At 36.9% G+C, this 23,952-nt stretch overlaps 1 protein-coding gene and 3 non-coding genes across 4 annotated transcripts in view; all 4 read left to right on the top strand.

Annotated features, from left to right (window-relative positions):
- Window positions 1–23,952, top strand: part of WDR43 (WD repeat domain 43) — a 47,565-nt gene that overhangs the window by 17,437 nt on the left and 6,176 nt on the right. Inside the window, exons 5-14 of the mRNA XM_014850416.3 lie at window positions 470–609; window positions 5,599–5,701; window positions 6,218–6,282; window positions 8,906–9,077; window positions 11,005–11,091; window positions 12,044–12,175; window positions 13,693–13,824; window positions 19,647–19,733; window positions 21,291–21,322; window positions 22,826–22,889. Of these exons, the coding sequence (XP_014705902.2) occupies window positions 470–609; window positions 5,599–5,701; window positions 6,218–6,282; window positions 8,906–9,077; window positions 11,005–11,091; window positions 12,044–12,175; window positions 13,693–13,824; window positions 19,647–19,733; window positions 21,291–21,322; window positions 22,826–22,889 (1,014 nt within the window). The remainder of the gene's footprint in view (window positions 1–469; window positions 610–5,598; window positions 5,702–6,217; window positions 6,283–8,905; window positions 9,078–11,004; window positions 11,092–12,043; window positions 12,176–13,692; window positions 13,825–19,646; window positions 19,734–21,290; window positions 21,323–22,825; window positions 22,890–23,952) is intronic.
- On the top strand, window positions 69–153 carry LOC123286781 (small nucleolar RNA SNORD53/SNORD92). Its single transcript, XR_006529584.1, has one exon. It is a non-coding gene; the product is annotated as a small nucleolar RNA SNORD53/SNORD92 (small nucleolar RNA).
- LOC123286779 (small nucleolar RNA SNORD53/SNORD92) lies at window positions 11,606–11,684 on the top strand. Its single transcript, XR_006529582.2, has one exon. It is a non-coding gene; the product is annotated as a small nucleolar RNA SNORD53/SNORD92 (small nucleolar RNA).
- LOC123286780 (small nucleolar RNA SNORD53/SNORD92) lies at window positions 12,469–12,544 on the top strand. Its single transcript, XR_006529583.1, has one exon. It is a non-coding gene; the product is annotated as a small nucleolar RNA SNORD53/SNORD92 (small nucleolar RNA).

Below are 23,952 nucleotides of genomic sequence, written 5' to 3'. Positions count from 1 at the left end.
CAGATAGTATTTAACTATGGAGATTGAGTATCACATTTTGAGTACACTCAAGGGTTACTGAACACTTGGTGCTGTGATGATGCCTTAAAATTGTGGTTTCGACTCACTGAGAGTAAAATGAAGACCTACAATTCCTTGGCTGTGTCTGAGCACCCAAGCACCCCTTTTACAATGGATAGAATTAAGTGATTCTTGAACTCAAAAATTGAAGAAATAGATTGTGGGCGGGGTCATGGGAGTTGAAAGGGACATCTTGATTTTCACTGTTTTCAGATAGAGTTTTTAAGAAGTGAGAAGAATTTAGCAAATAATCTTAGTTACATAGAATTAAATTTAACTGTTACCTTTAGTCTAGAGCTCTAATTTCAGTTATGTATCATATATATCTTGCTTGTGATACATTTGGACTCTTAGTTTTTGTTACTGATCTGTATCCGTCCTCTGCTAAATGAGATTTAACTTTCTCTAGCACTTCACAGGACATGCGACACCGGTTTCGTCACTTCTGTTCACTACTATCAGACCTCCTAATGAGAGCCAACCCTTTGATGGAATTACAGGTCTTTATTTCTTATCTGGAGCAGTGCATGACCGGTTACTTAATGTCTGGTATGTAGTCTTTTGGATTTGGAAGGTAACTTTGCTTTGAAAAGACAGAATCTGTCACAGCTTACATGGTTAATATAAATGATGAGTATGAGACTTGCTTTATTGTATTTAATGTTAAATTCACACTGACTTGTAATGAAGAATTGAGCCTGCCTAAAAACAGATCTTTATGAGAAAAAGTTAAGAGCATTCATTATATAATAGAGCCTCCTCCTTGCTTGTTGGGAGCTTCAGGAGCCTGGATGTTTTTGTGACTGGGCAATTTAAAAATAACCTTTTTTTTTTTTTTTAATTTTAGGAAAATCCATGATTTTGTTGAAGTAGATGGCTCCACTGGGTTAATCTAGTGCAGTAATGTCTATTTACTGATGATTTGCTGAGGACGTTAAATTCCTTGGCTGTCTTTGAAAATTTGCAGTAGTTGCTGTTACTCATTCCCTTTGAAACTACTTTTAAAAGTGAATAATTTGATGTTAAAGGGCTGTCAAAAAGTTTTTAAATTTAAGAAATATAGGAAATTCCTTGGATTTTATGACATCATCTGTTGGTGAAGTTAACTTTTTTCAAACCTACTATTCATGGACAAAACAAGTAGAGATTTTAAAAATAGAATAGTTTCTCATCTTAGTTATCAATTAGCTGAGCATGTTCTTGGCTATATAAAGTTACTCTGAATTTACACGGAATAATACTCAGAAGTGGGACTCATCAAATGTGTATTCCTTAAAGTAGTTTTGTTGGGAAAGGTTCATGAGGCCTAATGTGGACCTCTGTTCACCTTCAAAACCATCAGCTAAGGCCTGGTTTCTAATTATGCCTCTTGTATCAAATTGAGTTGGTTTTCTGTTCTGTATCTGATTTTTAAGGAGCTCTTGTTGGGATAATTTCTTTCAGTTTTAGAGGATTTAACACTTACTTAAGATATTAGTAATGTCAAAAAGTTAAAATCTGCCACCAAAGGCTCTTGACATTACTGAGGTGCTTCAGTTCTAAATGCTTCACCTTTTTGGCTCCTTAGACCTAGCGGTCTCCAGCTACAAAATTTCTTCTACGAAAGAAAAGTTGATTTCTCTTGTAAGATCCTGAAAATAATATCTGTATACCTGGGGGCTTCCTAGTAATCGGGGAGTAAACTTAAAAAACAAACAAATTAAAAAGCTGTATTGAAAGGCTGCCTGAAAAGGCCACTTTTGAAGCTGTGGAAGTTTTGTTTTGGTAGGTAGAACAAAGGTAGCAAACACTGTAAGGTCCCATAATTACCTTTGAAAGACAGTTTCTATAAGGAAGTAACATTTGAGAGTTTGCCACTGAATGAAAATTAAAAAAGAAAAACAAACCTTTCATATTACTGTAAGGAGACTGCTATCTCCTATTGATGGGCTAAGAGAGTTTCTTGTGTATATGGGGGTCTGATGGCAGAGATTTTGAACATGTATGAGTGACTTCATGTTAGACTGAATTTTGTTTTCTTAACACTTTATTGTGCCTGAAATCTTTAGAATTTATCAAATCAACTCTTAATTTTGGTCTCGACACAAAAATATTGGAAGATTGTTCACTGGTAAATGTATAGAATCTCACGAAAATAAACTGATTTTTCTTTTTTATTGAGATTATGATAGTTTACAACTTTGTGAAATTTCAGTTGTATGTTATTACTTGTCAGTCATACTGTAGGTGCACCACTTCACCCTTTGTGCCCACCCCCCACACCCCCTTTCCCCTGGCAACCACTAATCTGTTCTCTTTGTCCACATGTTTATCTTCCACATATGAGTGGAGTCATACAAAGATTGTCTTTCTCTGTCTGGCTTATTTCACTTAACATAATACCCTCAAGGTCCATCTGTGTTGTTGTGAAATGGGACGATTTTTATCCTTTTTTATGACTGAGTAGTATTCCATTGTGTGTGTGTGTGTGTGTGTGTGTGTGTACACACCATATCTTCTTTATCCAGTCCTCAGTAGATGGACACTTAGGTTGCTCCAAGTCTTGGCTATTGTGAATAATGCTGCAATGAACATAGGGGTACATGCGTCTCTTTGAATTGCTGACTTCAAGTTCTTTGGATAGATACCCAGTAGTGGGATGGCTGAGTCATATGGTATTTCTATTTTTAATTTTTTGAGAAATCTCCATACTGTTTGCCATAGTGGCTGCACCAGTTTGCATTCTCACTGGCAGTGTATGAGGGTTCCTTTTTCTCGGCAACCTCTCCAACATTTGTTATTTTTTGTTTTGGTTATTTTCGCCATTCTAACAGGTGTAAGGTGGTATCTTAGTGTAGTTTTGATTTGCATTTCCCTGATGATCAGTGATGATGAGCATCTTTTCATGTGACTATTGGCCATCTGTATATCTTCTTTCGAGAAATCATATCCCCTGCCCATTTTTTGATCAGGTTGTTTGATTTTTTGTTGTTGAGTTGTGTGAGTTCTTTATATGTTATGCAGATTAACCCTTTGTCAGATATAATTTGCAGATATTTTTTCCCAGTTGGTGGTTTGTGTTTTTGTTTCAATCCTGTTTTCCCTTGCCTTGTAGAAGCTAAAAAGAAACTGATTTTGAATTGTGTTTGTAAATTGCTTGTTGCTGTTACTCATTGTTTATTTTTTTGTGCCTAGATTTTTTTAGCATCCTTATTGAGGTATAATTGATGTATCATAAACTGCACATATTTAAAGCATACAATGTGATAAGTTTTGGCATATGCGTTCATCCATGAAATCGTTATCACAGTCAAGACAATGACCATGTGCATTGCTCCCAAGAGTTTCCTCATCTTTGTAATCCCCTTCTCCACCCCCATCTCCAGGCTTGTTGACATGTTTGGGACATTACAAATAAAGTTGTTGTGGAAATTTGTGTACAGATCTTTGTACAGGCATACGATTAATTTCTCTGGTAAATACCTAGGAGTGCAATGGCTGGAGCATATGATAGGTGTATATTTAGCTTTTTAAGAAATTGCCCATTTTTTTCCAAAGTGATTGTACCATTTTACATTCCCACTAGCTATAAGAGTGCTAATTTCTTCACATCCTCACCAGCACTTGATATGGTCATTTAATTTTAGCTATTCTAATAGGCATATGGTAGTATCTCAGTGTGGTTTTAATTTGCTTTTCCCTGTTGGCCATTGATGTTGAGAATCTTTCATGTGCTTATTTGCTGTTTGGCCTATTTTTTATTCAGTTGTTTGTTTTCTTATTGTGTTTTGAGAGTTCTGTGTATATTCTGAATACAAGTCCATTATCAGTTTTAGGCTTTGCAAGTATTTTCTCCTGGTCTATGGCTTGTCTTTTTGAAGAAAAGAAGTTATTAATTTTGATGAAGTCTCGATTATGTTTAGAAATCTTTGCTTAACCCAAGATCATGAAGGTTTTCTCCTGGAAGTTTTATGGTTTTGCATAGGTCTTTAGGTCTTGCATTTGGTTCTGTGATCTGTCTTTTTTTTCCTGAGGAAGATTTGCCCAGCACCCATTGCCAGTCTTCTCTTTTTGTATGTGAGCCCCCACCACAGCATGGCCACTGACAGATGAGTGGTGTCTGTGCATACCCAGAAGCAAACCCGGGCTGCCGAAGCAGAGTGTGCTGAACTTAACCACTAGGCCACCAAGGCTGGCCCTGTGATCTGTTTTGAGTTAATTTTGTGAATGTGGCACGAGGAATGGGTTTAAGTTCATGTTTTTGCATTGTGGCTATCCAGTGGTCCCAGTACCATTTGTTGAAAAGACTGTCTCTAGTGTATTGGTTTTGTATATATACCTGTGTATAGACATACAGTCAGTTCTCATTATTTGTAGCAGGAATGTTGTATAAGGTCCTCATGAGCACTGACTTAGTGATACTATTACTCTTGTGGGAAAACACAGGGTTAAGTTTCTGCAAGCCTCTCTTGTCACAACATTTTTGTCATCTAATCAATATATAACCTTGTTTTATGTGTGTTTGTATTTAAAGATACCTTATATATATTTATATATGTATATACACATGTGCATATGGTTAACTCATGTCAGAACAGTGTTTATCTAAAAGAAATATTTTCTTCATAAGGCACGTCACAGCTTTTTTTTTGTTAGAACGCTAAACAGCACTTCAGCACTACTCTTCGGGGCCGTTTTAAACAGTGAGATCACCAACAAAAAACACAAAAGCAAAAAACATGGCACAAAATAGAGTGTGGAAAGAATACTTGCTCATAGTATGAGAGCTGAAATAAGAAGACAGAGCACAGCCTTGTTTGACCTCGTGCCTGTGGGGTAACCCGTACTTTTACTGCTCTGTGCATGCCTGGTAAAGACCATGAAAGCGCCACAAATATTGATTGTGGGGGTTGCAAATAAATTTTGGCAAGTAGATGAATTCTCAAATAAGGAATCAGTGAATAATGAGAATCATTTGTGTATGTGTGTGTGTATATATATATATATTTGTGTCTATTTCTGGACTCTATTTTCTCAGTATTATTGTGATGTTCTCCTCAAATTAATCTATAGATTCAATGCAAACCCAGTCAAAATTCCAGCAGATTTTTTTTTTTGGTAGAAATTGACAATTTGATTTTAAAATTCAAATGGAAGTGCAGAAAACATAGAATAGCCAAAACGACTTTGAAAACAAGAAAACAGTTGGAGGACCAACATTGTCTGATTTGAGGACTTGTTGTCAGGCTACAGTAATCATGATAGTGTGGTATTGGCATCTAGATAGACAAATCGATTAATGGAAAAGAACAGAAAATGTTAACTCATTGTTTAAATCTGCCATAAACATATCAGTGCTTACTTTTTCCCCATACAACCATGTTATATGGTAGTGACACGAATGCTTTCCTTATTTTGATCTCTAGTCACCTTATTTAGCTTTTAAAAGATGAAAAAGCTTTTCATAATCTAATAATCTAATCTAACAACCTGTAGGTGTTTGCTTTTTTTTTCTTTTAAAATCTGTCTTATTATCTAATCATTGGTTTTGTTATCTAGGCAAGTCCGGTCAGAAAACAAAGAAAAGAATGCAGTGATGTCTTTTACAGTTACGGATGAACCTGTCTATATTGACTTGACTTTGTCAGAAAACAAAGAAGAGGTAAATGGCTCGATTTTTGAGAATTTGTTTTTGGATTTCATAAATATTACTTTTAAAAGCATGGTTTTGATGATTTAATGACTCGGGGAAGAGGGGATGTGGGAGGAAGAATGAAACATAAAATTCTTCCTAGACTGTTTGAAGTAACCATTAAATCACTGTGGTGAGCTCTTAGGAGGGGAAAGGATGGTCACAGTGGCATTTTCAGCAGCCCTGACTGCTCTGACCCGTGGGGCATGCCAGCTCCCTGTCGTCAGCCTCTGCACTTGGTAGTCACTTCGCTCCCTTAACTTCTAGGCTGCATTTAATTTTGATGTTAACAACATAAATTGTTATTTTCATGGCAGTAATTATTTCTAAATGCAAGAGTTGAGCATCATTGCTGTTCTTTTTCTCTGATTATTTAAAGGAGCAGGGAGGAGAGTTGAATTTTCCTAAGTATATCATGCAAGTAATTATCTATTACAGTAGAGTATGTTACCTATTAGAGTAATCAGATAAATGTTTTTTTTTTAGCCTGTCAAGTTAGCTGTTGTTTGCAAAGATGGTCAAGTTCATCTTTTTGAACACATATTAAATGGGTAAGAAATTTTCAAGTCCCTGACTTATTTCTTCATACTTCCACTTTTTCTTTGCATTATATTACTTTTCAGTTAGATTATTTTGAAAGCATTCTTAATTCTTTCTTCATATGACTATATACATTCTCAGGGAGAACTCAAGCTGTTGGAATTGTGGGCCATTTCTTCACTTCATATTTGTGGTTAAGAGGGTGGCTTTTTATGATGTATGCTTAGTAAATGTTGGTAGTTCCAGTGATAAATTTTAAAAGAAAGTGGTCCAGTCGGAGGACTTTGCTTATGAACTTTGGTGACTTAATTCCTGTTTTTGATAGTGCTTCCCTTTGGCACACAGATGGGGATCAGTGAGGCTGGCTGTGCTAGTGTTTGGGTGGACAGAGGGGAGCAGTGCTGTTGGTAGGTTGTGTAGGAGGCATAGAGCAGGGCCAGCAAAGTGTGGCCTGTAGGCCACATCTAACAGAGAACATGTGTGCCCCTCCGCCAGCATAATGAAATGTTTGCTATCTAGCCCCTTACAGAAAGTTTGCTGATCCTTGCCATACTTTATAAACATGGTCTGAGACTCAGTTAGGTGCACAGTTATGTTAAACTTTAAAATGGTTTCAACCTTTTATTGTCAATTGCTGTCCTTTCTTTTAAAATCCTAGTATAGGGATTTATTTAAATATAAATTAATTCTGAAAACAGTATACATTTATTTTAAAACATTCAGGATGCATAGACAATTGATTATAAAATCCAAGTCTCCTTCCATTGAGTTCTCTCTAGAGCTGTTAATATTTTAGCGTAAGACAATTGAGCCCTTTATTTACCCAGTTGTATGTGTGGTAATCTGGTGGTTAAGATTCGGCACTCTCGCCACCACAGCCCGTGTTTGTTTGCTGGTTGGGGAACCACATCACCTGTCTGTCAGTTGTTAAACTGTGGTGGCTGTGTTTTGTTGTGATGCTGAAAGTTATGCCACCGGTATTTCAAATACCAGCAGGGTCACCCGTGGTGAACAGGTTTCAGCGGAGCTTCCAGCCTCAGACAGACTAGGAAGAAGGACCAGGCCACCCATTGCTGAAAAAATTGGCCTTGAAAACCCTATGAAGAGCAGTGGAGCATTGTGTGATATAGTGCTGGAAGAGGAGAGGATGGAGCAAAAGACTGGGCAGGGTTCCGCTCTGCAGTGTACAGGGTCGTTAGGAGCCAGAATTGACTCAATGGCACTAACAACAAAAATGTGAACATGGAATGTATAATTGAAGGTCCAGAAGTAGTGGGCCTTGCTGAGGACTTGACCAGTAGTAAGCCCTTAAAGGATTTTAAGCAGAGAATTGATGGCCTTGACTTAAGTTATTCTTTCTGATGTGTCGAGAATAGACTACAGAGGGGCAAAGACCAGAGCAGAGAGCAGAAATCCTGGATAGAGATGGTTGTGGAGTCAGGGTACAAGGAGGAGTGTGTTGGAAAGATAGAGGTAGTGGGGTGCTTAGAATGGAGATTATGGGTGTGCACTAACTGGTGATAAGATGTCTGTGGTGTGAGGAGTGAGCGGCTGAGATACAGTGGAAGACAGTGTTGTTGGAGGTAGAAAAGTTAAGGAATTGGGAGGCCAGAATGTCAGAAGGATCATTAGACGCTAAGAAAGGAAGTTCTGGGCCAGCTCTGGTGGCCTAGTGGTTAAGTTCCACGTGCTCTGCTTTGGTGGCCCAGGTTTGGTTCCTGAGTGTGGACCTGCGCTACTGTTAGTGGCCATGCTGTGATGGTGGCCCACATACTAAAAAACAGAGGAGGATTGGCACAGATGTTAGCTTAGGGCAAATCTTCCTCAACAAAAAAACACACACAGACATATATATATATAAAAGAAGAAGAAAGGAAGTCCTCAGGAGTAGTGTTGGACAGAATGACAGTGAGCCACTAAAATCTTTAAAAAATGTGGGAGAGTGACCCAGAGATCATTGGATGATGGCAGGAGGGGAACGTAGCTGGTACCTGGTGACAACAATTTCAAAAGTTGTAGAGGTGAAGGAGAGAGAGACTGTTTGTCTTGAAGTGTCAGTGAAGAGCAAAGGAAGGGCACAATTAAATCACATCCAAGGCCCTGGCACAAAGGGTGTTGGAGAGAAAACACCTATAACTTGGGAGGGCTGAGGGATGAGTCGACATAGAGCAAGAAGGTGATGAGATCCCTTAGGGAAGAAACTGAGAGTATAATTTTGCTGGTTATATTTTGTTGATAATTTTGTTCCTGGAACTATGTGGTAGGGTCGTGGTGAGGCTCTTGAGGGTTGGGAGCGATTGGAGGTGGGGCTTGTTGGAATGGGAAAGTACAGAGCCATTGGGACTGAAGCTCAGGGTGGTGAGAGAACACTTGGGAGCTTGAGGCCTCATGTCGGGGTTGACATTGGGAAATGGGTCTCAAGGCAGATTTTGGTGGTGAGTACTTCATGTTGCGGGTGTTGGGGATAGATGAAGTCTTGACAGGAACACTAATGCTCTGGGGCTCTGATCTCTTCTGATAGTAGTGTGGAGGCGAGAGGAAGGTCACATTTCATCACTTGATGCCAACTTTGGAGAATCAGTATGAAATGTTCTTATTTCAAATTTTCTAATCTAATTTTCTCCCCATTTGTAGATACTGCAAAAAGCCCTTGACTTCAAACTGCACAATTCAGATAGCAACACCTGGGAAAGGCAAGAAATCAACACCAAAACCCATCCCTATTCTAGCAGCTGGTTTTTGCTCAGACAAAATGTCATTGTTGCTTGTATATGGCAATTGGTTTCAGCCCACCATTGAGCGAGTGGTACGTAGATGCTAATTTAGAGTAAAACAATAGAGCATCAACATGTCCAATGGGAAAGAATGATTTTAAAATGATACGTTGGTCTGCTTATAGGAATACTTACAAAAGTCATATTTTCCCTTTACTGAAGGACCTTTCATTGAGTGGTTTATTTTAATTTGTGACAACTTTCTTTATATAAATTTTACTTAACTCAGTACATCCAAAATATCTTTTTAATGCTTAGTCAATATAAAACATTATTTAAGATATTTTATTCCCTCTCCTCCTTTTTTTGGCATTTTGTCTTTGAAATCTGGTGTATGTTTTACAGGCACATCTCAATTTGGACTAGCCACATTTCAAGTGCTCAATAGCCACACATTCCTAGTGGCTGCCGTTTTGGTCAGCATAGGTATGGGTGAATTTTGCCTAATTATGCAAAAGATAAATCTTCAAAAAAGAGCCCTTAGAAATAGCACCCATTGAATTGTCTAAGCAGAGATATAATGGGCAGTGCAATGGGTTAGCGTTTCTGATTACAGAAGTTTCTTTGGAGACTGTCGGTGAGTTATGAACATGTCCAATAGGCGATTTCTTTTTTTTTTTTTTTTAAGATTTTATTTTTTCCTTTTTCTCCCCAAAGCCCCCCAGTACATAGTTGTAGATTCTTCGTTGTGGGTCCTTCTAGTTGTGGCATGTGGGACGCTGCCTCAGCGTGGTTTGATGAGCAGTGCCATGTCCGTGCCCAGGATTCGAACCAACGAAACACTGGGCCGCCTGCAGCGGAGCGCACAGACTTAACCACTCGGCCACGGGGCCAGCCCCCTAATAGGCGATTTCTTAAACTTGCATTTATAATAGTTTTATTCAGTAAGGTCCTCAGGGGGACTGTGAGTGGAATATTGCATGCCCAAGAAAGCTCTTGTTGAGTTTATTTAAATGCTTTTTACTTTTTAAAAATTTAACACATGGGGGCTGGCCCTGTGGCCGGTGGGTTAAGTTGGCGCACTCTGCTTTGGTGGCCCAGGGTTTCACAGATTCAGATCCTGGGCACGGACATGGCAGCACTCATCAGGCCATATTGAAGTACGTCCCACATGCCACAACTAGAAGCACATGCCACAACTAGAAGGACCCACAACTAAAAATAAACAACTATGTACTGGAGGGCTTTGGGGAGAAAAAGGAAAAATAAAATCTTTAAAAAAAAAATATTTAACACATGGATATGGTTTAATAAAAGAAAAGTCTTGAGCTGTAAACGTAAGTCTCCTTGCCACATGGGAACCCCTTAACCTCCTTCTGCAGGTGCAGCCATTGATTCCTGTTTATTTTGTGTCCAGGTATTGATTGATTGTATGGGCATGGAGAATTACATAAAACCTTAAAGCTTTATGGGTACATAGGTACTTTGCTGCAACTGACTTCCCTCCCCTGTCGAATACCATGTCAGAACATGGAGATGCGCCTTGGAGCACTTTGTTTTAATCAGTGGTGCTGTCTTTGACTTACTTGTACAAGGATAGCAGTAGAAAATTTTAGGGTAGGACTTTTTTTCTTTTAAAGCACAGATTATTCTTTACAAGGGTGATGAACTGATATGTTTTCTTTAAAATCTGTTACATTTTTTAAAAAATCTGTTGATCTTTTGAAACTATATATGTGAAAAATTTGAGTAGTATGTAATTTAAGAAGAAAGTAAACATTATGCCCAGTATCTTCAGTTTATCCGTTTTCCTCAGCCACTATCAGTCTGAATGGTTATCAGTCTGAATGGCTTACCATTTTTGTGTGGAAGCTGTCCATACTTTTTGTATTTTTATAAAAATGTACAACTGGACATGTAGTTTTTCATTTTATTCTTATTCCCGATTGCTTTGTTTGATATTGTCTCTCTCTTTTTTCCCCTTCTCACCCCACTCCCCCTTTAAAATTATATTTCCAGGCATTAAATTCCAAAGAATCTCATGTGTGTTTAGTAAGAGATATTTCAAACTGCTGGGCTCCAAAAGTAGAAACAGCTATAACAAAGGTGAGTGCATTATGTATTAGAAGTTGAGAAAAAAGATTTGGGTGAATTTAATTGTTATGTAATACTGTGTTTAAACTCTTTAATATCCTCTGCGATCTTGACTTAAAGTTTGTGGGATTAGGTTTGACGTATTAAGATTGTAAAACTTTCTTCATTTCTTTGCTCTTGATTTGTTGAATGAATGAGTGAGTTTCAGATGACTAGAAGTTGAAAACCTTAGATTTAGTTCTTCCTGACCCCTGTGCATGATCATTTGTGCAAGGAAGTATGTAGGAATATATATCAATATCAAATTTATCAATAAATTATTTTGTCAATCTCAATACTTAAAGGAGCATAACTTCGTTGAGAGGAATGCTGTATTTCAGGGTGGAATAAAACCTAAAATCATAATGGGGCTGGAATTTGATACCATATATAAGAGCATCATCGTGATGCTTTATTTTGTATATAACGTTGCGTCTACATGTAGATATCTCATGTTTGGCAGTTACGAGAAAAGGAAAGCCAAGATATGCTGTGATGACATCCCATATGGTTTCGCTTCTGGCTGAGTTTCAGAGATGACACCTTTCTCTTGGCTGTCTGAGCATTTCTGGCAAAGATCGATTATTGGAGATGGTTGTAAAATACACAGCGTCACTCTTCAACATTTTTAAGTCACTGTGTCCTTGTGTGGTAGATTTTGTTTTTCCTGGTTTTTACTCTTAGGTGGTATTAAAAGCTTTAAACCGTGAACTTTCTCGTTATCCCTTAAAAACTTATTTGCCAACATTTCATTAAAATTTATCTTTGTATGACCTCAGTAAAAAAATTTGTCTTTAATTCGTATTACATTAAGTTTCCAACAGGAAAACCTTTTAAAAGGTGTTAGTGTTCTCATTGGGGATAAATCTTGCAAGGACTAAGGTGTAATTTCCTTGGTCATGCCTCCGGTATTCCTGTTTAACAGGTGAGAACACCAGTGATGAATTCTGAAGCGAAAGTTCTGGTGCCTGGGATACCTGGTCATCAGGCAGCTATCAAGCCTGCTCTTCCACAAACTGAGGAAATAGAGAACAAGAGGAAATTAGGGGAAAATGAGGTAAATACAATCACTGACCATTTTTGAGTTTGAAATTTAGGATTGCTTGGGAGATTCTAACAACTATATAGGATAGAACCAAAGTTGAAACTTCAGAAACTTACTGAGATTGCTGCTGTTTTCCTCTCTCTCATCCCCAGCAATGTTGGTTCCCAAATTCCAGATTGTGACCTTTGTAAGACTTATTTGGCCACTGTTAATGGAGAAGACAGAACTCTTATGAACTCAGGAGGGTGCTGTTTTGGCCATTTGTTGATAGCTCAGTAACTTGATTGAATAGATTAAGCCAGGACTTGCTGTGATGATTTTCATTGGGTTTCGCATGTTGCTGACTTCCGATGATGCCTCTTCTCTTGGCTGTCTGAGCAATCCTGGCTGGTTCAGTGCTAGTTGGACTTTAAAAGTGATTGTCATTATAAGCTCTTAAAGTGCCTATAAACGTCGTTTTTTTCTCAACTCCCAGAACCCTTCTGTGGTTACTGTACTTCCCCATGTAGCATTCTTTTTCATCTTCCATTTACATTTGTCACTCTTGTCTAAGTGATCGAGAATTTTAACTGTTTTATCGTTAGAGAAAGATCATATTTCTTACCTGATTCTAAATGTCTTACTTTATTGAGTGGGGAGTTGGGAATAATATTGCTGTTCATAAAAATTATTCCTCAATAGTATGAGAGCTGTATTTAAAAATAGTGAACCAGCTTTCTTTAGCTTGGCCTAGATCCAACCCTTTAATGTCCTCCTGCCTTTTTTATGTTTTTCCTAAGTTAAGGTAACCCAAACAAGAGGCTTTACCAAGGTATATCTGTTTGCTTTGGTAGTCATAGAACATCTGTATTTTGATTTAGTTACCAAGGGGCTGGCAGAACATGGTTGTTAGACATGCTTTAGTAAGCGGTCAGTTCTGTACAGTTGAGTTTTTGTGTAGCAAATTGCATCATGTTTATTTACACTTAAATTTTTGGTATTAAAGAAACTTGGTTGTAGGATAGCATCTACTAGAAAATAACTCATCATTTGGAACTTATAAAGAGGAAAATAGAAAGAAATTTCATAAATCTTCTGGGAACATAACTGTCCTTATGCTCTTTTGCTAATATTTGTTTCCTTTTGCAAATCTGAGGTTGATGGCAAGGGATAGTTATAGAGGGTGAAGCTTCTGTGGTAATAGGTCTTGTCTTGTGCTTTAGTAATCAGATGCCAGATTCTTGCTTTCTTTGAATCTTCATGTAAAGGAATTTTTATGAATTATATTTTCAAATCATGGCTTCTTAGGTAGTTGTTTTTTTCACTAGAATCTGGAAACTTGCATAGCAAATGTTTCACTTTGTCTCCAACACTGGCTTTATGATAATGAGATTTTTTTGGAATGAGAAAGAGCGTTTTCATGGTTTTTAGGATTGAGGTGTGAATCACTCAGTGCTTGTTGTCTCCTAAGACATAAGCACAAAGTGATTTGACCAAACTACTTTAGACCTTGTCTGGTTTAACATTAACAGGTCATTTCTATTCTGTAGGTTAGCATTGAAGAGCGCCTGGGAGCACTGGATATAGATACAAGAAAAGAAAAGGATGACCTTCCACAGACAAATAGCTTTCCAGTTCTTCTTGCACAGGGTTTAGAGAGTAATGATTTTGAAATGCTAAATGTAAGTATTATAGCAGTTTTTAAATGAATTTAAGATGGTTAATTTTTCTTAGAAAGTGACTGACATAGCACATTCACAGAGTGAATAGTCATGTAACCATTTTGAATTTAATATTTTGTGTTGAGTAAAATATATATCACTTGGTGGCACTATACGGACAGTCACCAACCTACAAAGGGATTGTATTGAATTATTTTGAACCTGGAATGCATTTTCTCATAGAAATATTGTTCTGAATTGTTATTAGGTCCTTAGGCTTTAGTTCACAAAAGCCTTTTATAAACATAGTGTAGCTGAATTATAACACTCAGCATTCTAGATCACAATTTATATTTTTTTCTGTAGGAAAATGCGTTCCTGAGTTTTTACTCTGGATTCCAGAAACTTATTTCCCCCTGGCCGTGAGAGGGGGCAGTGAGGTGGAACCTTGGCAATGGGTAGGAGGTTTGGGGTAAAAATTCAAGAGGGTTGGGGGTTATGTTGTAAAGTATTTAGAGGTAAAAGTACTAGAAATTTTGTATAAAGGGAGGGATTTATGATTTCTTTGTTTGTAAGTTGGTGACTGTTTGTATGAAGTTTCTTAATTCTGTCCTCTTAATTCCAAAATTTGATAGTAGTCTGTAGAGAAAATTTAAGTGTAAAAAATTGTATTTAAGCACTCCCTGATCAGATTATAGCAATTTACGTTTGTTAAGTGCATTTATTCTTAGTGACTCAGTGATATGGTGCCACTTAGTATAGATGTGACTTTAATATGTAACCTATGAGTTGTGTCTCACTGACTTATATTTTGATCTAAATAGGAGTATCTTGTATTTGTGTCTGAGATGATTTTGCAAAACGAGGGGAAACCAGCATGTCTAAAAACCTAAAATTACTGTTAAAACAGTTTGTGAGTGTATGTATTTTGAAAGGTAGATTTTAGTTTAATATGGCGTGGAAGCTAGGTGAAGATTTGGTGAAAAATAAGAAGCTGTAGAGAACAATTGGCAGTGTTTTTAAAGTGAAATATAACTTATCTGCCATCATTGCCTTACTTAACTATGGTTTGAAACCTTCCTCAGTAACAAGTGAATCAGCTACCAAGTTTTTCTTCTTAAAAATTTTTGAAGAAACATTCCAAAACATGTAAAAATAGTACAGTGGACCACCATGAACCCATTACCCGGATTCAAAAATTATCAACACTATTAGCCAGTCTATCCTTGTTTCATCTGTCTGCCCATATGCCTTCCCAGGTGATAGTGAAGCAAATCTCAGATGTACCATTTCATTCATAAATATATCCCTGTTCAACTCTGATGATGACAACTCCTTTTAAAAATACAACCACATTCCATTATCACACCTATAAAAGTAATAGCAATTCCTTAAAATCATCAAGTATCCAGTTGGTGTATACAATTCCATGATTGTCTCATAAGCTTTTTATTTTTCTTTTTACTTTGTTCAAAATAGGATCCCAGCCATGTCCACACTGTATTTAGTGGATCTGCCTCTTTTGTCTCTTGGAATTTGTCTTTGGGAGAAGCTAGGTTATTTGCCCTATAGAGATTCTCACATTCTGGATTTTGCCTCCTGCAAAAATCCATTTTACTGGATCATTTAACCCAATAAATAGTAGCATTTAAAATGTTCCTCTTTCTATCGTATTTCCCTTACAGTGGTAGCTGGATCTAGAAGCTTGAAGAGATTCAGATTAGAATCTTTTGGCACTTCAAAGGTGACAGTGTATACTTTTATCAGGTATCATAGAATTGTTGGGAGGACAAATGAAATGATGTTTATGAAAGCACCTCTTAAATTGTAAAGGGTTGTACATGTAAAGCTCTTTCATTATTAAGGACTTTGAGCTGATATGTTATATTACTTAAGTGGAAATTAGTTGAGTCCTGAAAAACTGTGTGCTGGAAAAGACCTGTGAAAGTTATAGTGAAGGGCTTAAAATAACCCTTAAAACAAAAGTAAAAGTGTGCAAATATTCCCATACTGTTACCTGGGAGATTATGCATTTATGTATTCTGTATGCCACTCTAAGAAGAAAGAGGCAAGTTAAAAAAGAATCAAATATTTTTTCCCCCTAAAAATAGTCTTCCCCATTCCTAAAAGGTACTTTTTGAAGATACATGAAATACAGTGGGAGGACGTTAAAGAAAGGAATGAAAGAAGAAAGTGAGCAGTGGCAGGCATGCAACATGGGACCAGAAGTGAGGTTAAGAGAACTTCACATTAAAATTTATACCTTTAGGAAGGTGGAAGTTTGACCTAAAGAAATAGTCTATAGCTTATGCAGAAAGAGAAGCCTAGTCGTTTAGGTAATTCATGGCTCTCATAGGAGATAGATATTTTTAAAAATTTATTTAAATTAAATGTTTTTTAAAAGTTCCATTTATGGTAGTACCAAAAAATACCTAGGATAAATCTACAAAAGATGCCTCTACCTCTACATTGAAAATAACAAAAATTGAGAGAAATTAACAAAGATCTAAGTCATTGATGAAGACGGTTTGGAAGATTCAACGTTGTTAAGATCAGTAGTTCTCCCCAAACTAATCTGTATCTTCAGTGCAATCCCAATTAAATTCCAGCAGCTACCTTTCAGAAAGTCAGAGGGCATGTAATAACCAAAGTAATTATAAGATAAAAAGCAAAATTGGAGGACTTACCCTACCTGATTTCATAGTAAAGCTATAGTAGTCAAGATAGTTTGATATTGATGAAAAAATAAGTACAGATTAAGGAAGCAAAATAGAGTCCAGTAATAGATCACACACAGTTGGTTTTCAGTAAAGGTACTAAGTTGAGTCAATGGGGAAAGCAAAGTCTTTTCAACAAGTGGTGCTGAACCAACTGAATATCCATATGGACGAAAATGGATCTCAACTCTTAGATTGCTTACACAAAAGTGATCATAGACGTAAACGTAAAACCGAAACCTACAGAACTTCTAGAAGAAAACAGGAGAAAATCTGTGCAAACTTGAGTGGAGAATGGCTTCATCACAAAAAGCATGAAACTCTAAAGGAAAGATTGGTCATTTGGACTTCATGGAAATTAAAAACTTTTGCTCTTGAAATGACGCTTAAGAGAATGAAAAGCAATCCTGCAGGCTGGAAAAAATATTCACAACTCATATATCCAGAATATGAAGAAGTCTTAATAATGAGACTCAACTCAAAAAACAATTGGTAAATGTGTGAACAGATACTTCACAAAAGAAATCAAATGGCCAATAAGTACATGTAAAGGTATTATATAGTCATTAATCATCACAGATGCAGATTAAAATCACAGTGAGATAAGGCTACATACCCTTATAGATTGATTAAAATTAAAAAGACGGTACCATCTGTTGGTGAGGATGTAGAACAGCTGGAGCTCTCAGATCGTGCTGGTGGGAATGTAAAAGAATACAACTACTTTGGAAAACAGTTTGGCAGTTTCTTAAAAATTAAGGGTACACCTACTGTATGACCCAGCCATTCTACTCCTAAGTATTTTTACCAAGAGAATCAAAAACAAATGTTCATGGAAAGACTTGTATGTGAATAAGCATAGCAGCTTTATTTGATTAATAGCAACTTTATTTGTAATAACCAAAAACTGGAAAGAACCTATATGGCCCTCAACGTAACAATGGATAAACAAATTGTTTATCTAGCTCTATAAGGAATGTATTGATATATCAACAGCATGGATGAATTTCAAACTTTTGCATTGAGAAAGGATCCAGACAAAAAAAAGTACATAGTGTATGATTCCACTTATATAAAAATTCTAGAAAATTCAGACCAATATATAGTTCAGTGGTTGCTTGGGGATGGGCGGAAGGAGGGATAGAATGTAAAGGGGCCCAAGGAGAGTTGAGGGTGATAGAAAAGTTTATCGTAGTCTTTGTTTCATGGCAATTCATTTATATCATATTGATCAAATAGTACACTTTAAATGTGCACTATTTATTATGCTTCAGTCATAAAGCAGTAAAACTATAAAAGAAAGATCCTTCAGTATCATTTTGCTAGTTGTAGCTGTGGTTTTATAGGGTTATTTCTTTAAATACATTCTCGGCAAAAGTTAACACTCACTCAACTATCCATTATCATTTTGCTTGATTTGGGATACCTTATTTGCTTATTTTAAATTTGAAAATTGTTATCATAGAGCCTCTGTCTTTAGTGAGCATAAGAATTACCTGAGAGCTTGTTAAAAATTCTTCTGCCCTGCAATTTGGGGTAACTTCTAAATAGCTAGGCCACACCTACTCTTACTTGCCTGTAACAGTTCTGGTTTACACCTCTTGATGTAGTTAATAGTGACTCTTTTTATTCTCAGAAGTGTCCCAGTTTGGAGAAGAAATTAGATGATTACTTTACCTTTAGCACACTAGATTTCACAAACGTATGTGTTTTTCAAAGCTTCAGTTCTACATTATGTTTCTTAACCAAGCTTTTGGTATAAAAAATGTGCAGCAACAAGGTCAAGAGTGTATTGCTTCACCTGAAGTGCTGCTACTCTATTTGGCCATTTAAGACAGGGAAGCCTGGTGGTTTAGTGAACATCCTTGAAAGCTGAGGACCTTAACAAAAGCGTATCATCTCTCAAAGAGGAATTTGTAGACTAGTTTATATCACTGAAACTTTGTGGTAACTGATATTTATAGTAAAGAGGTGATTTGAGGGATGTTTAGTATCAAGCAGCTTGTGAATTATCGTTAAAGTTCTGATCATATTTTGCTTGAAATCTTGTATTTCGATTATTTGAAAATGAAAATATTATCTTAATTGGGACTACTAAATCAGGACAGTCCATCCCTCAGTTCTCCAGTGATTGTGTCTAAAAAGTTTATTTCTTTTGCGTAAGAAACTATATAATTATTGTCAGTGATAGTTTTTAAGTAGTACTTGATGGATTTGGAAGGGCTTGGTGTAAAAATACTTTTAAAAGCAAATAAAATCCATAGAGAATTCTGAGAGGATATGTTAGGGCTGTTAAAATAGGTTGAAAACTAACTTTCTATATTTTGCCCTTGGGTACTTCTGCTGTTTATATCCTGAGTATGACCTTTGTAGGAACAACTACCACCAAAACAGAGCGTGTGCCAACCATTAGGGAAGTTCCTCTAGGAGTAAACCCTTTTGAAAGAATAAATATTTAAAAGTTTTCAAGAAGAAGGGGGCAATCAGGATTTTGAGACCTGAAAGGATTCTTATTTCCCACCCCCTCCTATAGATGAAGCATCTGGGGTTTGGAGAAGTTGAAAGGCCGCTAGGATTGGGACTAATCTGCTCTGTGTCCTTTTCTACACCCTGGGTGCAGACTGAGTTTTGCCCAGTGATGCACCCTTGAAGGGTTTTGACTGAGCACGCATGTGATCTTTTGGTTGTCTTAAAATTTTATCAAGAAGTTGACATTTAATATTAAAACGTTTGTTGCTTTCTAAATGTGATTTTAGTATGGTTTGTTTACTTTATGTGGCTACATTGCTAATTTCATAAAATGAAGGTTTGGGAACTTCTTTAAAGTATATGTCTGTATTCAAATGTCTCTAGAGGTGTTCCTTTCTGTTTTATATACAAAAGTTCATAAAAGTTTAGAATTTTTAGAGAAGGAACTGTTTATTGAAGTAAATGTCCTGATACCTGAAGACTACTTGTCTGATACGACATAATATGATGTTCTTCAGTCAGTCCCTCTGACCTTTATTTGCTAAAATTGAGTTGGTAGTTTATTTCCTTGGTTTTTAAAATATTTTTTACAGACAGTTTTTCCTGTAGTGTTCTTAGCTACTGAGTATATTTATCTTTATATTTATTTTTTTACAGAAAGTACTTCAAACTAGGAATTTAAACCTAATAAAGAGGACTGTGTTAAGGATGCCCCTGCATGCTGTTATTCCATTGTTGCAAGAGGTAACTGAGTCCGCTTTTCATTTTAAAGTCCTAATGCTGTGGGTTAAAGATAAAATCCAGTATTTAGAGAGATGGATTTGCAGTACGTAAGCAAGCAGGGTATCAGGGTGTTTAGAGTGGATGATAGATGACTCGGGGGATCTCTTAACGTACTTGAGAAAGAAAAGTGAAATTGGTGAATTCCTGAGGCAATGAAAGGAGATGTCATTGGCGTTTTTACTTTTATTCCACTAAGGGTGAGTGTGTTTCTGTGTGTCTGAAGGGCACTGGGAACTTTTAAAGTGAACCATTGAAGGCTGTATCTGCGTGATGTCATCCGCATGGGATGATTGCTGTAGAAATCCCAAGACAGAGCCACCATATTCTCATTTTGGTTTTTCTCTCTGTGACCTGTTAGATACCCTAACCTAACGTTGAAACTGCTTTTGTACGTTTTGATTTTCTTTATTGTAGAATAGCTGTTAATTGCTAGGCCTGGCAGTGTGGAATTTGAGAGGGCGTTAATTGTCTAGTAGTTGTTCAGCCTTTGGCTTGTACAAGAGTAACTTTCACTGTTTCTGACAAGTGGTCACCCTGGTTTTGCTTTAGTAATTCTGTTGCAGGATTTTAAGAAAGGGATAGGTAGCAGCTAGACAAGAAAAAGCTAATTGGAGTTCTGGGGACAGAAAGCATATGTGCGATCGGTGACAGCCAGGGGATAACTCCAACTCAGTGAAACCCCAGGGTCTGGAGCCGTTTGGTGGCCAGTGAAGGTAGTTTACCGAGGTGTGTCATACATGCAATTCAAATAATTTGTAATCATTAGTTATCTAAAGGAAAATCTTTTTTGTCTCTTAAAAGTATACATAGTTTGACTGAAGATTGTCCTAAAAATATGGGTACAAATTGTAAAATAGGCCTAAAGTTGGATTCTTTGTAATTAGAGATTATACTTGGATTACATTTGTTTGACATGCTGAAGTATTTTGAGAGTGTAGTTCTGATGTTAATGTGGGCTGGTTTACCATTATTGATAGGGGAAACCCCTGTATTTAGAAAAGCAGTGTTGTATATTAGAAAAGCCGGTCATATGGCTTTAGAATCTTATCTACTCAAACAAAATTTGCCTGACCTAGATTTTTTTCTATGTATTTTTTTATTGAGAGATGATTCCCATACCGTAAGGTTTACCCTTTTAAAGTGTACAGTTCAGTGCTTTTTAGTGTATTCACAGGTTGTGCAGTTGTCACACGGAAAAGAAACCTCATACCTGTTAGTCACACCCCATTCTCCCTTATCTCCAGTTTCTGGCATCCAATAATCTATTTGCTATTTCTGTGGATTACCTATTCTGGTCATTCATTCATATAAATCCTAGCCTAGATTTTTATCAGATAGTTACTCTTATATTCCTAGATTATGTTATGTTGGTTAAACATTCAGAGATTGGGAAATGTAGGAATAATGATTTCCTAATACAGTCGTTAGTTTCCTTTGTTCTCATGGATGTGTGTTCCTGGGAGTTGATGGGGATTGCCTCTGAAGTGCTTTTGTTAATGCTGTTTTTCTCCCCCTCAGCTTACAAAGAGATTGCAAGGACATCCTAATAGGTAAGATTTTTAGATGACTTAAATTGTTTGATTTTATGAATATTTTAGAGGTAATTGTTAAAAACAGCAATGTCTTGACAGCATGAGATTACATGGTAGATAGCCCCAAATTCTAACTAATAAAACTCTTTGTGTCAAATATTACTCTACCCATTTATTTGAAGTAAAATGATGCTTATTTCTAAGATTTTTATCGTAGTTTTTTTCTTTCTTTTAGAAAACTCCTGTGTAGTTTTTTCAGCTTTATTATCAGGTCATTTAATGAATTAGTCTTATATAATGATTTGGTGCTAATCATGATATGTAAAATTGCCATTTGTAGAACTTCCCTAACCTCTGGTAGCTACTAAGACACTGTAAAGAAATATTTTGTAAAAAACTAAATTTTGTGGGTCTTTTTTGTTAATGATTTTATGATTAAGTATTTAAATAGGGAGTTATCTTAAAGATCCTAAGCTTCTAGTATAGTGTTATTGGTGTCTACAATTTACAGACTCTTCTTTTTCTTTTCTTTTTTTTTATTTTTTGTGGAAGACTGGCCCTGAGCTCACATCTGTGTCCATCCTCCTCTATTTTTATATGTGGGACGCCTACCACAGCATGGCTTGCCAAGCGGTGCCACGTCTGCACCCGGGATCTGAACTGGCCAACCCCGGGCCGCCAAAGTGGAACGTGCGCACTTAACCGCTGCGCCCCCAGGCAGGCCCCATCAGTCTTTCTTTTCTAAGTTATTATTTCTTGATGGCCTCCATTAACTTTTGGAGCTCACAGAGGAAAGCTAAAGAATCATTAATTAGGGGGCCAGCCCCGTGGCTGAATGGTTATGTTCATGCACTCTGCTGCGACGGCCCAGGGTTTTACCGGTTCAAATCCTGGGCTCGGACACGGCACCATTCATCAGGCTACGCTGAGGCGGCATCCCACATGCCACAACTAGAAGGACCCAAAACTAAAAATACACAACTGTGTACCGCGGGGCTTTGGGAAAAAGAGGAAAAATAAAATCTTAAAAAAAAAAAGAATCATTAATTAGGCTCAGCTTACACACTTTTGGTCTATATGTGTCTTTTAATGTTGGTGTGGAAATCTTATGCTGTTTGTGCCTGATGATGAGTAGATGATGACCTCAAATAGTCTGAGCATAAAAATGCAAAGTCAGTTGAGCCCAGTTTACTGTCCTGGTATCAGTTAATTATGAACTAAAGCATGAGTTTTATCCTTGAATTGTTTTAGAAGAAGGAATTTTTGTCGTTTTCCAGTCCATCCTGCTTCCCCTTGCCTCCCCAGAGATTAGTATATTACATAGATCTGAAATAAACTCAGTAAAAGAATGAAAGGACTATTACATTCACAGGATTTTTTTTTATTATAGTCATTTTCACAGAGCACAATTTATAGATGTTCACTTTGCCTTTCTGGGTTTTTCTAATTTTATAACTCAGTTGTATTTAATTTTGAATTTGTGTACGTTAGTTTACGTGGATTTTTTCCCCCTTTTTTCAGTGCTGTTTTAATGGTTCAGTGGCTAAAATGTGTGTTAACAGTCCATGCATCATATCTATCCACAGTAAGTCTTTTCATCTACAGTTGCTGAATAATTTGACTTTGATGAGGATTATAAACTGATGGCTTAACAAAACCATCCTCTCTCCATCTTTCCTTTAGCTGTCAGCTGTTGCTTTTAGAGGTTTTGTTTTTCTACAGATACAAGGTCATAATGTCACTGTTATTGCCTTTTATAAATAGGTCTTTTGTCCCCTGGATAAAAGTGACATATGGTATGAGAACTTGGAGAAAAGTTATGTATTGACGTGCTGGCCTTCATGTTTTTTCTTTATATGAACCTGTTCAGCAAAATTATCTTTAAATTGTATGTATCTCACCCCCTCCCCTCTTAAAAACTTAGCAGATTTTTAAAGTTTTGTGCGTATTCTAACAAGTTTGTTCTGCCTTCTCCCAGGAGGATAAAAGGTAGCTTGTGATAAAAATGATATAAATTAAAGCTTTACTGCCTGACATTTTGCTTGGGCTATTGTCAGCTCTTGATTTACGTGAACAGAAGGGAGGGAGCATAAGATCTTAAAGGAGTACCAGAAAAAAACAATTTTATATGTCACAACATGAATTAAATTCTTTGCCACATCATCAAGTGAGTTAAATTTTAGGTTAGAAATAAAATTATACAGTTTAATTTTTCTTTTGTTTCATTATCTAGCACCTTACAGTAGATTTTCTTGAAAAGTTATAGTGGATAGTTGAAAAAGTTCTTAATTGCTCTTTAAACTATAGCTCTTCCTTACCTAACACTGTTTCACCCAGCTCCTGCCTTGTCACTGCGCCTTGTTCTCTGTCTCAGGCTCCTTTTGCCTTCAGTAGTTTGAAATAGGGAAAACTATTGGATAACTTGCGTTGAAGTCAGCAGTTTGTTCTTTGTATGTCCGTGGAGAACTCTGCCAGCCTATTAGACTAGGGGAAGAGACAAACAGTAAGAATGGATATGGGTTTCCCAGCTTGAAGGAGTCGTGGGAAGTGAGTTGGGGGCAGTGGTGAGTGGAGTGGCCGAGTGGCATGATGATGGGCGTGGAAAGACACCATAAGCCTCATCTGTTGGGACTGTGTCTGGTAAACAG

The sequence above is a fragment of the Equus asinus genome, chromosome 6 (genome assembly GCF_041296235.1).
Source record: "Equus asinus isolate D_3611 breed Donkey chromosome 6, EquAss-T2T_v2, whole genome shotgun sequence".
NCBI classification, from domain to species: Eukaryota; Metazoa; Chordata; class Mammalia; order Perissodactyla; family Equidae; genus Equus; species Equus asinus.
This window is presented reverse-complemented; position numbering and strand designations above follow the sequence as displayed.